The sequence below is a fragment of the Aphis gossypii genome, unplaced genomic scaffold (genome assembly GCF_020184175.1).
Source record: "Aphis gossypii isolate Hap1 unplaced genomic scaffold, ASM2018417v2 Contig00872, whole genome shotgun sequence".
NCBI lineage: Eukaryota > Metazoa > Arthropoda > Insecta > Hemiptera > Aphididae > Aphis > Aphis gossypii.
In genome coordinates, this window is record NW_026083333.1 from 24,887 (window position 1) to 40,765 (window position 15,879).

The 15,879-nt window shown below is 28.9% G+C and overlaps 4 protein-coding genes across 4 annotated transcripts; 2 read left to right on the plus strand and 2 right to left on the minus strand.

The window, feature by feature from the left end:
• Positions 1-363: 363 nt before the first annotated feature.
• On the plus strand, positions 364-1,872 carry LOC126555481 (zinc finger MYM-type protein 1-like). The gene is made up of 5 exons (XM_050210401.1): positions 364-483; positions 553-671; positions 829-863; positions 942-1,226; positions 1,361-1,872. Exons 1-5 carry the CDS (start codon positions 364-366, stop codon positions 1,870-1,872), a joined length of 1,071 nt encoding a protein of 356 aa, XP_050066358.1.
• A 584-nt stretch (positions 1,873-2,456) lies between these two features.
• Positions 2,457-2,978, plus strand: LOC126555482 (52 kDa repressor of the inhibitor of the protein kinase-like; the record flags this gene model as incomplete). The annotated part of the gene is made up of 2 exons (XM_050210402.1): positions 2,457-2,777; positions 2,841-2,978. Coding segments are annotated over 2 exons (435 nt in total), but the record flags the coding sequence as incomplete, so codon positions are not given.
• Positions 2,979-11,124: 8,146 nt separating this feature from the next.
• On the minus strand, positions 11,125-11,725 carry LOC126555484 (uncharacterized). Its single transcript, XM_050210404.1, has one exon. It carries the CDS (start codon positions 11,692-11,694, stop codon positions 11,203-11,205), a length of 492 nt encoding a protein of 163 aa, XP_050066361.1. The 5' UTR covers positions 11,695-11,725; the 3' UTR covers positions 11,125-11,202.
• Positions 11,726-14,362: 2,637 nt separating this feature from the next.
• On the minus strand, positions 14,363-15,188 carry LOC126555483 (uncharacterized). The gene has a single exon (XM_050210403.1). The coding sequence runs from the start codon at positions 15,113-15,115 to the stop codon at positions 14,363-14,365; it is 753 nt and encodes a 250-aa protein (XP_050066360.1). The 5' UTR covers positions 15,116-15,188.
• Positions 15,189-15,879: the final 691 nt, after the last annotated feature.

Below are 15,879 nucleotides of genomic sequence, written 5' to 3' on the forward strand. Positions count from 1 at the left end.
TATAATACTACAACTTATATTTATACACATTACACATGCCTAACTGCTTAAATATTTTTAATAATTTCATATTTTTTAGACTGAAAGTATGCATGTAAATGAAAATGATATAAGCTTATTCGTAAACTGTAGATTATCAGATGCTGATAAATTTACTGTAAGTTTAGACTTTATTTCAGATAAAAAAAACTGTTCTTACCACCTAGTGTCCTAGTGTACATATTTTTTACTATTTAGGCACTTAAAAATGTATGGTTACCATTGCCAACATTTGAGTTTCCTTTAAACCAAAAAAATGAGAAAAGAGGTTTAAAATTCCAATATAAATGGTTGCTTCAATTTAACTGGCTTGCTTACTCAAAAATGAAAAATGGCGCTTATTGCAAGTTTTGTGTAGTATTTTCAAAATGTGGTGGAATAGGGAATCAGCCTTTAAATAAATTGGTATTTGAAGCATTTGATGCATGGAAAAAAGCTTTAGAGGTAATACAGTATTTATAGTTTTTATGAATGAATTGTTTATATTATTAAGTATGTTTGATGTTTTAATAGACATTTCGTAAACATTCAGAATGTAGTTACCATAAATCTGCTGTTCTTAATGCTGATCATTTTGTTGGTATATATACAAAACAACAACCATCAATTGTTGAGGCTGTTGATACTGATAGGTATGTAAATAAAATACTTGATTATAATAATTTAAATAAGTTATAATACAAATTAAGAATATTTTTTTAGATTAGCTAAAATAAAAGAAAATAGATCAAAACTTATACCTATAATTGAATGCCTTATATTATGTGGACGCCAAGAAATTGCTTTAAGGGGACACAGAGATTCTGGAAAAATTAATGTCAATGGTCAGTAATTATTAATAAGTATCTAATATCTATTTTTAATATTTTTAATTTATTATTTTATCAAACTTTTTTTTGCAGATGATTCAATTAATGATGGAAATTTTCGTGCTATTCTAAGATATAGAGGAAAAGGAGATCAATTTTTAAAACTAAATCTAGAAAATGATTATCGTTACAAATACATTGGGTCCAAAATTCAAAACGAAATGATCATTGCATGTGGAGATATTATACAAAAAAAAATAGTAAAAAAAATAAATGATTCACAGTGTTTCTCAATCCTGGCTGATGAAACAACAGATATCTCAACTAATGAACAATTAACTTTATGTGTGAGATATTTGGATACTCAAAATAATTTATGTGAAGATTTTTTGCAATTTATAAAAGTAGACAGTCTTACTGGCACTTCACTTTCGTCAACTATTATAAATGGTTTGTATATTATCTTAAAAATGATATAATTTAATTTATCTGTTTACAATTTAAAATTTTAGGTTTAATTAGTTGTGGAGTTCAATGTGATTTCTTATTTGGTCAAGGGTTTGATGGAGCAAGTAACATGTCTGGAAAGTTTAAAGGCGTTCAAGCGATTATCCGTGAACAGTATCCACAAGCAATATATGTCCATTGTGCTGCCCATTCACTGAACTTGGCTGTTTCTACTGCAAGCAATATTAAGCCTATTCGAAACTGTTTAGGCATATTGGAAAAAATGTATGTGTTTTTTAAAACTCCAAAGCGTAATAATGCATTGTTAATTGCAATCGATGAAGGTGATTTTGAACCTAAAATCAAAACACTTAAAAGACTTTGTGCCACACGCTGGGTGCAGCGTTATGATGCTGTGAACGATTTTGTCGAACTATTCCCTTGTGTAGTGGCTGCATTAGAAATAATTACAGAATGGAATGATAGTTCTGCCACTGATGCTGCCATATTATTAAAAGCTATTGATAGTGAATTTTTGATCTCACTTCAAATTACTAAAGTAATTTATTTATTTTAATTTTCTAATAAATAAAGTTTTAAAGTTAATCTTGTAATCTTTTTAACTAAACTTCATTTGTTACAGTTTTTATTTTCCTATGGACTGCCACTTTGTAAGCAATTACAATCAGAAAAAATTGACTTGGTAAAAGCAGTCTACCTTGCCGAGGCTATAATTTCAGCACTTAAGAATATTAGGATTAATATTGAACAAGAATTCAATAATATATTCTTAATGGCAGAGGTAATCAAAGTCAATTAATAAATTGTATATTTAATTTTTATCATACTATTTATAAACACAATATAATATAATTTAGGAAATGGCTAAAGTTATCAGCTTAAATCTATCAGTGAAAAGAATTACAAAAAGACAAACCAATCGTGCAAATCCTTTTACAGATTCTGATAATAATAAAGTATCAGAAATAAATGTTGAACATTATTATCAAACTACAATATTCATTCCATATTTAGATTTTTTTATTGCACAATTAGAAGAAAGATTTACTGCACACAAAACAATTTTTAAAGGTTTTTCTTTTTAACTAATATTTAGTACTAATTATAATTTTTACTAATTTATAAATTTATATAGGTTTTGAGACTATTTTTTCAAAAAATCAGTTCTTAAATGCAAGTGAAATTGAATCCTTTAAAAATCTGGCAGATTTCTATTCACCGCATGTAAATAAAGACAACAGTTTGGCTGAACTGAAAATATGGCGAACAAAGATATTGGACAATTTTGAAGCCATTAAAACTGGTTTAGATGCTCTCCAAATCTGCAGTTCCTCTATTTATACAAATTTGAATAAGTTATTAAAAATTTTATGTGTTTTACCCATTTCAACATCCACCCCAGAAAGAACGTTTTCAACATTAAAGAGGGTGAAGACATACACTAGAAACTCAATGCTTGAAGTACAATACTCTTTAACTTATTAGTTTAACCAACATTCAATATTTACTTGCATTTCATTTTAGGACCGTTTGAATGGATTAACGTTGTTGGCAGTTCATAAAGATATTAGCATTACTCCAGATGAAGTCTTAGATGAAATGTCTAAGAAGCCAAGAAAACTTGAACTTATACTTTAGGTCTTTAGATCTATACTTTTATTATGCCCTATTGTATAAAAAAAAATATTTTATAAAATGTTAATTTTGAATATGTTTAGCTCTATAGAATATAGTTTTAAAGTTTTCAGTGATAATTTTAGTATAAAAAGTAGGTATGTATATATAATATATATATGTATATAATATACATCAACCTACTTCTAAAATCTCAATGTATATACCTATAAGAACATTTTATGTCTATGACAATCAACAAAACAAAATACAGCTCATCCCCTCCCATTAAAAAAAGCTGAGCACGCCCCTGCCTCAAGCCATGTACCCCAGCGTGTGATAATAGGTTGTGGTGGTAATGGTGTACCTGGTACTTTATTTTTAAAAAGAATAGTTTGGCTTGGTGCTTTTAAAAATATTTGTTTAATTTTAGCAATGAGTTTATCTATTTCTGGAAATTTTCCTCGTATGTCTTCTGCAACTCGATGAATACCATGGGCTAAGCAGGTGATATTATCGAAATAAAGATAATAAAAAGTAATAAAGTAATAATTTATTACTATATACTAGAGATATTTAAGTATTATCTTATCTATACGACTGTTGAGTTTCGAATATAGCTAAAATAGTTGTATAAATGATTAAATTCAACAAAATTCCAAAAATTTCAAAAAATTGCACTTAAAACTTTTGGATTTGAATTTGTACTTACATGAAACGTATTTAAAACTTACTTAGCAATAAATTGGAAAGGTAGAAGAAAAGTTGCAAATGCAACAACATCCGTGCCCTAATAATTATATATTTTTTTATTCAATCAAGATTTTATTTTGTTCCATTTAGATTTTTATCAAATTTAGATTTATTCGTGATTTATATTTCAATAAAAAAGTACCTAGAATAAAAACTATAGAAATAAATCTAAATTAATAAAAAAATTTCTATAAAATTTTGTTTTATTTTTTTAAATTGAAAAACTTTTTAATTAAATACTTTTATAGATTTCATATCAAATACAGATTTTTTATTGAGATATTTTTATTTCTATGTAGATTTGTTTAATTTTTTTTCTTCAGTATAGATAATAATAATAAATAAAGATAAGATCTTAATTTTAATTCAAACTATGTAAATTTTTTAAGTTGATAAATGGTAACCTCCTGAATATTCTAGTAGAAAATATAAAATACTTTTGAAGTAAAATAGTATTTTTTGATTTAAAGTTTTTTACATACGGTTATATTTTAATATATGTATATTAGTAGAATTATCTATCTATAGTTATTTTCGTAAGAGGATTGGTACCTAATGTTGATTGAAACATTTTCAATTTTATGAACTAGATTTTATATTATTATTATATTTTTCAAATATTTTATAGCTTCAAGCTTTGCTGAACTGCTGTTAATTTTCAGTTTTTTTTTTTTTTATTTACATGTAAATATAAAATGCTATTAAATAATTAATTTCTTTTAAAAATAAATATTAAATACACGTCATATTAGGTACATGCCATATTATATTACATTTAAAGGTAATTCCCATATTATATTTTATTTTAGGTTAAAATGCCTAGAAAGTCTAAGATAGATGTATGCCGTCTTTTAAAAATCTTAATAGAAAACAAAAATTCTATTATTGATGAGAAAACACAAGAAATAGCACCTCCAAGTCATCCCTGTTGGATAGATATTCAAAAAAATTTGATTATGCTATTTCAGTAAAATATATTTATGCTATTGTGAAATTAGATAGGTATGATATTTTAAATAAATTAGGGTTGAAAACACCACATAATATTATTGAACCAGAACTATCAGTCAATTTTAATACTGAACAATACGACGACATTGATAGCAACAAATATTGCGAAACTACAGAGGAAGATGAAAGCATACTATCATTTAATATCACATTATCAAAAGAAGAGTGGCGAAAAATCTATGATCCTTCATCAAGTGTAAGATCTTACCATAGATCAGACAATAAAAACACTTATAGAAATTATGAAACATTAACACCTTATATTTGGACGCCAATTATAAACGAACATTTTTTTGAACAAACCAGATTATCGTGTGCTTTGATTTATAAATATGCCAAAATTTATTTAAATGGGCAGGTTTTTCTTGATATTATTGGCCATTGTTCTATTTGTATGAGCAATTTTAAAGGTATTGTTATCGATAAACCTGAATCTGAATCACGTGTAATTATTAATTGTTCATATAATGGGCATTTTAATTCATGTAAAAGTGGAAAAAAACGAAGAATAATCGGGGAAAAACGTGATTATTTCTTAGATAAGTTAATAAAAGAAAACCAGTCTGCAGCCTATGTTCAACGTGTTGAAGCCAAAGACATAATGCATTATGGAGAAGCCGAACCAAGCCATATACCATCAAAAAATGCACTACGAGTTATGAAATATAAGGCGAATAAAAGAAATCGAATATATGAAGACCCAATTACTGCTCTTTCGTTGTTAAAAGCATCTTTACCTTATAATGACATAATTCGAGATATAGGCTATGATAGATTTTTTGTTCACTATTGGTCATCCACAGAAATTAATTCTTATCGTTTGTATGCTAAGAATAATAAATTACCTACAATAAGTATTGATGCTACAGGTGGATTAGTGCAAAAACCAATTTTAATTTCTGGTCGCCAGACTTCAAACATTTTTCTGTATCAAATTGGAGTTAGAGACACTAAAAATAAGTGTCAGTTTTCTGTAGGACATATGTTGTCTGAACGTCATGACAATAATAGTATTGCGTATTGGTTGACCGAGTGGTTGAGAAATGACATTTCACCGCCAAAAGTTATTGTCACTGACCAATCATTAGCATTGATGATGGCTGCAGTTAAAACATTTACTCAGTATGCCAATCTTAATAAATACATAAGCATTTGTTCTTCATTGATTCAAAAAGAAATAAATATAGAAGTTCCTAATTGTATGATAAGAAATGATTTTAACCATATAATGCATTTATTAAGTTCGTGGATAGAATACAAATCAGTTTCACGTCGGGTGAAAAATTTTTATTTAAGAGCAATTGGTTTATTAATAGTGAACACTGACTTTGAAGATATAAAAATATTATTAAAGTTAATATTTACAGTAAGCTTAAATGAAACAGAAGGTGTAGATAATAATGGTCAATTGACAGAGTGTGAAATGGCTAAAACATGCCTAAAACAACGTATAGCGACACACACTACCGATGTTGAAGACATTATTGAAGAAATAAAAAATAAAGAAGACGACGATGATTTGATGTACACAAACTTTCATGAGAAAATTACTAGTACAACAATATTTCAACAAATATTAGATATTTACGAGAGTTGTATTACGAATAGTTATCAACAAAGTAATTGTGGTGATCATGATAATTTACAATTTAGTCCAGGAATCGCGAAAAAATTATTAGACTTTTGTAAACTTCTTCCTTGTTGGTCTGCTGTGATGGTCCCAATATTCAATTTTGGAAATCCAACAGAGTCAAGTGCAACGTCTGAAAGCTTATTTAATGACCTAAAATCGAATGTATTAAGACATAAAACATTGCCATTACGTATTGATGAGTTCATCACTATCCACATAAACTCAATAATTGGTTCGATAAATCTAATTGGAGCGAAAATGTATCCTGAAAAAAAAGGAATTGAGGATGTTAAAATAAATACTAACGATTTATCTACATCAACATTATTTGAAGAAGCCGAGAGCATTCACGATTATGAGAAAAGTGATGGTTCCCAAACTGAAACTGAGTTTGAAAACTGGAGGGGCTTAGGACTAGACAAGTATGAACAAAATAATAAAAAAAGTAATTACTTGGACAAAGATCCAAACATTTTATATTATAATGATAACTCTAAAACAAAAAGTCCAATAATAGGATTATTAAAAAATGGAAATTCATCTCATTTAAAGTCAATTACAATCGAAAAAAATTGTTATTTGTTTACAAACACTTGTGCTTTTGATAGCGTAACACAAGTTATGATGACCGCATTTGCCGATAGTATTGCTTATGCCGATTTTATAAGTAAAAATAAAATGTATGTATTTTTTGAAATGATATCAAATATGTTAAGGGATGGCATTAACGTACAAACATATCGAAAACGAGGTATATTATGTAGGAATATTATGCCCAATATCAATCCAGTTATTGATGTGCCAGGAGGACTTATAAAAATCAACTGTGCGTGCACAATTCAATTTATAATTGAAAAGTTATTACAAACTTTCCATCTATCAAAGAGACAACACTATGCTCCGAGTGCACCTTCGAACTTAATAGAAATAGACCAATTATAACTGCTAATTTACCAACCGAAACATTGGAATTTCTTTTAGATAGTATAGATGCTATTATTTCAAATCCTTCAAGTACAATTAATAATATATGTCGATCTTGTTCCAAAGGACAATTGATGAAAAATTACGAATTAGGAGAAAACATTTTCATCGAACCAGTGAAAAACACTGGTAATATTAACCCTGACGATACCAATTTGAATTTATCAGTTGTATTAAATGATATTCCAAAAAGCATCAATATACAGAGCAAAATTTTTAATATCAAAGGAATAATTGAGTTTATACCACCAGCGACGAAAAATATAAATTCAATTGGACATTACATTGCATACACTTATAGACACCATACAGATAATTGGGAAAAAAATGATGATTTGGGAAATTCAATACGGAGTGTACGGCAAAATACTCGAGCAAATCATTGTCAAATATTAATTTATACAGTTTAAAGGTAAAATAATTCTTAAATTAATGAAATTTAAATAAAGTGTATTTGGTTTTTATACTAATTTTTAAACCGCAAATTAAACTTTAGTTTTATTTTTTTTTTTTAGTAAGGTTTTTATTTATTGAATATACACAGACATTATTTTGTTTGTTACTTATAAACTTATTATTTTTTATTATAATACGGAATTTAATACTATGTTTTATTTACAAAAGAATATTTTAAAATGTTAACTTACAGCGGTTAGATGTTAGGTTAAGATTCCGACTAGATAACTTGTCATTAGATACAATACAAATTTTAAAATTATTAATAGTTATACCTACCTTAATGTTTTTATCATTTGTTAGAAAAAATAAATATTTTTAATTTTGATGTTAGATATATATATATACATTATTTGTTATTTTACTTTGCAACAAATTATTTAAAATGTTTACAGTTCAATGGGTTTTAAATGGTTGTTATAGTTTTGTGTCAAATATAATTATAGAAGTGTATTTTACGTTTACAGTTTTTTTTTTTTTTTTTTTATAAAACAGTATACATTTCAGGAATATTCCTTTAAAAATTATAATTTATTAAAAGATGCCTCAAATCTAGGTTTAAGAAAAAATTTTAAGTTCATCAACAAGCTATCTTGTTTAGTCAGATATGCATATTAAATTAAACATCAATAATAGAAATTATATGCACGTTGAAACAAGTTATAAAGAGGTAATTATTAATGTTGTAAAAATACAACGGTTGAACAAAACTATTTCAACATTAAAGTTGCTCAAAAACTGATTTTTGAACAAAATAAATAAACTTTAATTTGAGTACGTTCATACCATACATTACAACCTATTATATGATAAAATTAATATATTATAATTCAAGAGCCCCTTTTTAAAAAAAATTAAGAAAAACAAATATTAAAATCGGGGGTGCTAGCAAGACCAATGGACCTTCTACTCAAAGCTATTATATCAATGGTGTTTAGAAAAATATTTTTCGAAATTATGAAAATCAAAAAGTAACTAGGATCATAATAAATGCTGCGATAAGTGCGTTGGTTGAGTGGTGAAAGAGTCATATTTTGTACGATTTTTTTTATACGCTCAAAGTAGGGGTGCTTGAGTCGCGCCTAACTTAAAACGTTTGTAACTTTTTACAGCTTTCGGTACAAACGAATATTTTTGCGGTACAAACCGGTACAAACAGAGTACAAACGATGGGTCCGGTTTTTTTTACAAAAGCTCAAAGTGGGGGTGCTGGCATGTCTCCAGCACCCCCAACTTAAAACGTTTGTAACTTTTTACAGCTTTCGGTACAAACGAATATTTTTGCGGTACAAACCGGTACAAACAGAGTACAAACGATGGGTCCGGTTTTTTTTACAAAAGCTCAAAGTGGGGGTGCTGGCATGTCTCCAGCACCCCCAACTTAAAACGTTTGTAACTTTTTACAGCTTTCGGTACAAACGAATATTTTTGCGGTACAAACCGGTACAAACAGAATACAAACGATCGCCCCGGGTTTTGTTATGAAAGCTCAAAGTGGGGATGCCGGGGACATGGACCTCAAAAATTAAGCAAGGTGGTGCAAAGTATAAACAAATTATTTGTAAGCTATTTTCCTCGGGGACCGGTGTGCAATTACAACGCATAATTTAGTATATTGGAATGATCCGAATGAGTTGGTTGATAGATTAAGACTTCTTTTAGCCTCTCAATCTGAGGGAAACACTGGAGTTTCAAACGAAATATTATCTATTTTTGAAGAACTCTATGAATCCGGTATAACAAAGAAAATACCTAATGTCTAAACGTGATATAGCAATCGAACTTCACAGACCGGCTAGGAAAAATTATACAAGACGAACAGTAAATGTGTACGGAAAAAACGATTTATGGCAGGCAGACTTGGTCGAGATGATACCACTTTCAAAGAAAAACAATGGATACAAGTATATTCTCTGTGTGATTGACTGCTTCACGAAATTCGCCTGGGCTATTCCATTAAAAACAAAAACTGCTTGTGAAGTGACCGGTGCCATGTCAAAAATACTTATTGATAGATCACCAAAACTGCTGCAGGTGGACAATGGAAAAGAATTTTATAATTTAAAATTCGATACGTTAATGACAAAGTACAATATAAAAAAGTATAGCACCTATTCTACAACAAAAGCCTGCTTTGTTGAAAGGTTTAATCGCACTCTGAAAACAAACATGTATAGAGAGTTTACTGCTCGAGGTTCACATAAATGGATATCTATTTTACCCATGCTGATAGATAATTACAACAATACAAGGCATAGAACGATCGGTATGACACCATTGCAGGCAGAAGAAAATCCTTCACTAGTGAATTTGAAACAACGCGCAATCACAAATAAAAAAGTAAAATTTTGTGTTGGCGATAAAGTTCGAATAAGCACTCACAAAGGAGTTTTTTCAAAAGGATTTTTACCCAATTGGTCAACAGAAATATTCACAATAGTAAAAATAAACAAAACAATACCGCCAACTTATCAGTTACATGATTATAATGATGATCCAATAGCCGGTTGTTTTTATAACGAAGAGATATCTAAAACAAATTATCCTAATGATTATTTAATCGAAAAAAATTGTACGAAAGAAGGGGAATCAGATATATGTCAAGTGGGTGGGATTTGACGATTCTCATAATTCATGGATAAATAAGAGAGATATTAAAAAATAGTTCCAGTGCTAGCTCAGAAGTGAATCTGTTCGGTACATAAAATTATTAATTCATCTGCAATCATGTCGGCTATCTTGGACGTTCAGTGCGTTGTCGGAGTCAACAACAAGTGGTTTATTAAAGAAATGTCTATAGTAGACACTGAGACATTGTACAATCAACACTGGATATTTAAAAATACATCTTTAAAACAAGATGCAAAAAGTCGAAGTGTAAACAGTTGGTTGCAACGGCTGCATTACGGTTTGTCTCCGGATTATGGTGATGTGGATTATGAAGAAATACATAAAATATTAGAATCGATCAAATTCGAAAGAATTTACGTTAAAGGTTTGCAAAAACAACGGTTAATCATCGACCTTATGTCGCACGCCACCGTCTACGACTTGGAACTCTTCGAATGTCCTCGGATTTGTTCATTGATTGGACAATCACTACCATGCTGTAGTTTTCATAAAGATTTCAATCCATTAAAATGTACATTGAATAAAGCATTTGCCTTAAAAAATGGTATATTGATAATTTAAGATTATAATTTTTTTTTTTCCATTATGTATATATTATATTTTACATTATATATATATACAGTTTACATATAGTTTAAATTATATTTTTACATTATATACTGTTTTAATGACGCACAAATAATAAATCAATTATAATGAAGACTTCATGATTGTGTGTTAGTTAAATGCTCCTCTTCTTGACTGCAACATAGATATAATTAGATTATTATTATATAAAGAATGATAATATCTATTTATCTCAACTCACTCTAAACTGTAATGTCCATGAGCCAAGGTATTAATTTGGTTTTCTAGGACTATCCTCTTATCGTCCGATCGGTTTAAAGCTAATTTAACTGTTGAAATTGATTTCATCTGATGTTTAAAAGATCTTAGTGATATGTTTACTCGAAACGGTGTATACTGTTTTGTTGAAGGCGTGTGACCTGTAGATTTAAACAACTCGAATTGTTTTATAGCTATGCCTCTACCAGTATCACTATCAACCGTTGTGCCGTTGAAAAATAAACATTGTTTATGATCTGCTAAACTCATATGATTTTTAACGACATGACCTCTGACACCTTTCGCTTTAATTTTTTCTACACCCGATAGATTATATGCATATGATTTAGATCGTAGTGCAACAAACTCTGTGATAGCTTTTCCATTCGCTTCGTCAGTGAAAGTCCCAGGTAATTTCTTCCTGTCGATACAATAGCATGGATGATTGATCGGTAAGTTTGAAGTATCCATACGATTTAAAAGATCAGGGTTATTCAACAAATCAGCGTAGAAATCAGATGTCTTTATATAATAGATATCAATGAATCTGAAAAAAAAAAAAAAAAAAAAAATTTATTTATTAGTTAATAAACATTTATGCAATATATGTATATAATATGTACCTGTATCCGTATACATCAGTTGAATATTTGAACTATAACTTTTAACCATAGAGTTATAATGAAAATCATAAATTAATGTCTTTGATATATCCAAAATCACCATCCCTACGTATATTGGTTTATCAAATTTCAATTCATCTATATCCAAATATATTACCGCTAGGTTTTCGTTATAAATTGTAATGTCCTTAAACGTATTTCGGTTAATTAACTTAGAACACGTTTTTTCATCCGAAACGAGTTTCATTTTTAATCTATTTCTTACATTTTCTATAGTCTTCCCTGTAAAGTTAAGACAAATTTAAGAAAAAGGTATGATAAAAAAAAAAAAAAAAAAAAAAAAAAAAAAAAAAAAAAAAAAACACATACCAAATACTGCATTGTTCATTAATTTAAAAAAATCTCTCTCAAAATCATTTAATGCGTTCATTCTCATTTTAGTATTCAACTCAATATATTTTTGAAGCCATGGTGATTGATTAAATTTTAAAACTCGATGCACCTAAACAAAAAAAATTAATTCAAACAATTTTTAATAATAAATAACTGTAAACAATTATTACCTTTTCCAGTATTAATCCCGCTTTGAGAGCTTGTTTCAATGCCATATAATGAACAACATATTTTTTTTTATGTTGTAAATTGGCAATGAGTTTTTTTATTTTTGATCCAGGGGGAACCATCCTCTCTGGAAGATACGGTAACTCGTTATGCTCGTCATGCAACGATTGAGGATATAATATGTCAACTTCTAACGAGAATCCAATGTTTGATTTTTCGTTTGAACTTTCCAACAATTTTAAAATATTTTCAACATCTAGATTGCCCTCATACCATGAAAATCCGTCCTTTGGCATATATTTACTCATAGCCCAACCGTAGCTAAAAAAAAAAAAAAAAAAAAAAAAAAAAACAGTACAAACAGATTTGTTGCGTCCAGGTATGCAATCCACGAATCTGGCTTTGTGGAGTCATAATCGGGAACCTTGTTGTTGTTCGCCTGACCATATCGCATACTTGCTTGTGTGAGACCCCCTCGAATTGCGGCTTCAGTCATTAATAATTGATCATAATCCGACAAAAGTTCTAACTGTACTTCAGTTATCTTCAAACAACAGTCAAACGACATCCCAGGTGCAGTATAATAGTAATTAGGATCCAAACCATACGTAACCAAACATAAGTCTCGAAAGTTTTCGAAAACATCGCAGAGAAGCATCACATCAACTTTGATATACAAGTCACTGTATTCACCAAGGGTTTTTAAATTAAAGTGTTCCCATACCCGTATTGCATGTTCATAATCTGCATCGTCAATATGCGATTCGTGTAATGTACTGTAAAAGTGTTCTTTTGATGGTAGTGCCGTTTCACTTAATTTCTCCCAACTATCCGTATACTCATAATAATATACACCTTTCCTGGTTACCAGTTCAATATCATTATTATTAAACACTCTTCTGGTATCTCTAAATTTTAATGTATCTCCTTTAGCTAAATTATTTACCAGTTTCTCCAAACTAGTTGACATGAAACGAAAAGTGTCAACAAAACGAATTTGAAAAGTATTTGATATGTATTTTGTAAAGGATATTAATTTCTCTTCGGTATTTGGTATAACGGTAATCGATTTTGTATTAAAACCTAGCTGCGTGACAATAAAATGTGAATCATAACCGGAAAGGTTATGAAAAAAAATTGGAACGAAACTAGGCTTTTCCATTAATAAATTACATTTACTGCATACAGTCCCTCTGTACTTTCCAGTCAAATGATCATGATCTTTAACAGCATTATTTTGAGTTTTGATAAATTTCGATTTACATAATGGACATGATCCTTGAGCGACGACATTTTGATGACTTTTTTTATTTTCATCAGTCATTACAATCGGCACATTGACGTTAAATATTTTTTCTACTTTAAGGGCAACTTTAACAATTTCTTCCATAAATTTCTTTGCAACATCACCTCTGTTAAAACTCGAATCTCCTCTGAACACAACTGGTCCCATCTCTATATCATATTTGTCTAACAATTCTTTTGGTATATCATCACTCGGCTTGACATAATAGCAATAACTCATGACATCATGATGGTGAATAATGTTTGTATTATTTGAATCATTATTACTATTTTTTTCTAATATTGATTCAAAGTCTGCATAAATTGAAAATGGATGTTTGCGTGTACGTTCCCAATTTTCAAACTTCATGTACGTATTAGGACGTAGTAATAATGGTATTAGTGGCTTATTTTTATTACAATTTAATTTGTGGTTATTAAGGCGTTGTTCTGCGGTAACCCCGCAACGGTTAACACCAAAGTAGGTCTTAAAACACCGTTTACATAATGACATAGCGTGTCCGTTTTTTGTTAGTTGCGCTCCGATTAACTTTGCTAAATTTGTTATACGACAATAATGCTGTTTTCCCGTCCCATCGCCAAATAATAATAAATCATGATGATCATCAAGTTCTTCCTCGCATACTTTTACTGGATAAACTATAGTTTGTTCAGGTTTTGTTGTGGTATAATTTATTCTTTTTGATTTTTTTTTTTTTTACGTTATTTTTATATTTGAGCTCTCCGTTTTTTAAACTATATATATTAACAGAAACTTTATTTGTTTTTTCAAATTTTACAACATCGTTTAATGAAGCCGGGAAATTTACATTTTTAAAATTATACCTGTTCTCTACTTCAACATAATTAGATCCTATTCTTTCAGCATGAACAGGATTTACTAGTTTGGCTAAAATGCTATATTTAAAGCATTTTTCGTCAAAGTTTAAAACGTTAATTGTTGCCTTTTTCCTCTCTATAAATGCCGGAAGTGGTATATAAGACGAACCTCCTAATGGTTTATATACATTTACGTTTAATATAATACCGTCTATACTCTCTAATGAAAAGCCACTGCCCTTAAGTTCCATATCTTCTTGTTCTTGTAAGATCTCAATAAAATCTGATTCTAAAACATTGTTGACATCGTCTGATTGAAATAATGATCTTGATCTTGTTTTAAATGCTCTATTTTCTTTCGTATCTGTATTAGGTATAATATATGTGGCCTCTAATTTAATATTATACTTTACAGGAGAGTTTTTAATTGAATTGATTAGTATAGCATATATCTCTGGCTTTGAATTGTCTAAAAAATCTCTAACTTTTTTAATACAATCAGGGTTTTTTTTAAAATATTCTTTGCACAATCCGTCAAACGCTGACTTTGTTTCAACAAATGTCGATGATGTAATCGTTTCCATACGTTTCTTTTTAGCGACTCCATTTGAATTTTCGTTATGTACACGTTTACCTAAATAATTTATAAGTTTTATAAAAAAAAAAAAAAGATCTATTCATATTATACAGTATGTCCCAAAAGTCCCGTATCACCCTTAATATCTCCATGTAAAATCACTATATTTAAACGCGGTTTTTTTTACAGTACTAAGTATGAAAATTCTGATTGAATGGCATAAAATTCATTTTTTTTTTTTTTTTAATTCAAAAATTTTCAAAAAATTTTTTTACGCATTTAAGAATTTAAAATTTTTAAGATAGCCATTTTGTTGAACATATTTTTTAAAACAGTTCAAAAAAAAAAAATACTAAAATTAAATAAAAATTGACCAAGTTAGAGCAAGTTATGTTTTTGAATAATTGGTAAAAAAATCAATTATTGTTTCACATTTCAATAATGAAATATCTAATTTCAACACACGACAATACTTTTGTATTCCTAATTAAAGTTTTGATTTGAATAGAAATAAAAATAGCCGTGTTATATCGTTTGCTGAACAGTGAAACTGGTTACCTATTTTTAAGTATCAAATCACGTAATTATCACGTAGATATATGGGAACAAGGGGTCCAGTGCTTTGGCCACCTAGGTCTCCCGATTTAACACCGATGGATTTTTTTTTGTGGGGTTATTTGAAAAATCTTGTGTATCCGTCGTGTTCATTGCCTGATCTTCGTCATAAAATTGAACAAAATATTCAAAATATCTTACCCGAGACATTAGGAA

Coding starts and splice junctions, on each gene's coding strand:
- LOC126555481 (XM_050210401.1), top strand. CDS start 364: ATGAAAAATGGCGCTTATTGCAAGTTTTGTGTAGTATTTTCAAAATGT. Junction 484..552: donor CATGGAAAAAAGCTTTAGAG/GTAATACAGTAT, acceptor ATGTTTTAATAG/ACATTTCGTAAACATTCAGA. Junction 672..828: donor GAGGCTGTTGATACTGATAG/GTATGTAAATAA, acceptor AATTGCTTTAAG/GGGACACAGAGATTCTGGAA.
- LOC126555484 (XM_050210404.1), bottom strand. CDS start 11,694: ATGGATACTTCAAACTTACCGATCAATCATCCATGCTATTGTATCGAC.
- LOC126555483 (XM_050210403.1), bottom strand. CDS start 15,115: ATGGAAACGATTACATCATCGACATTTGTTGAAACAAAGTCAGCGTTT.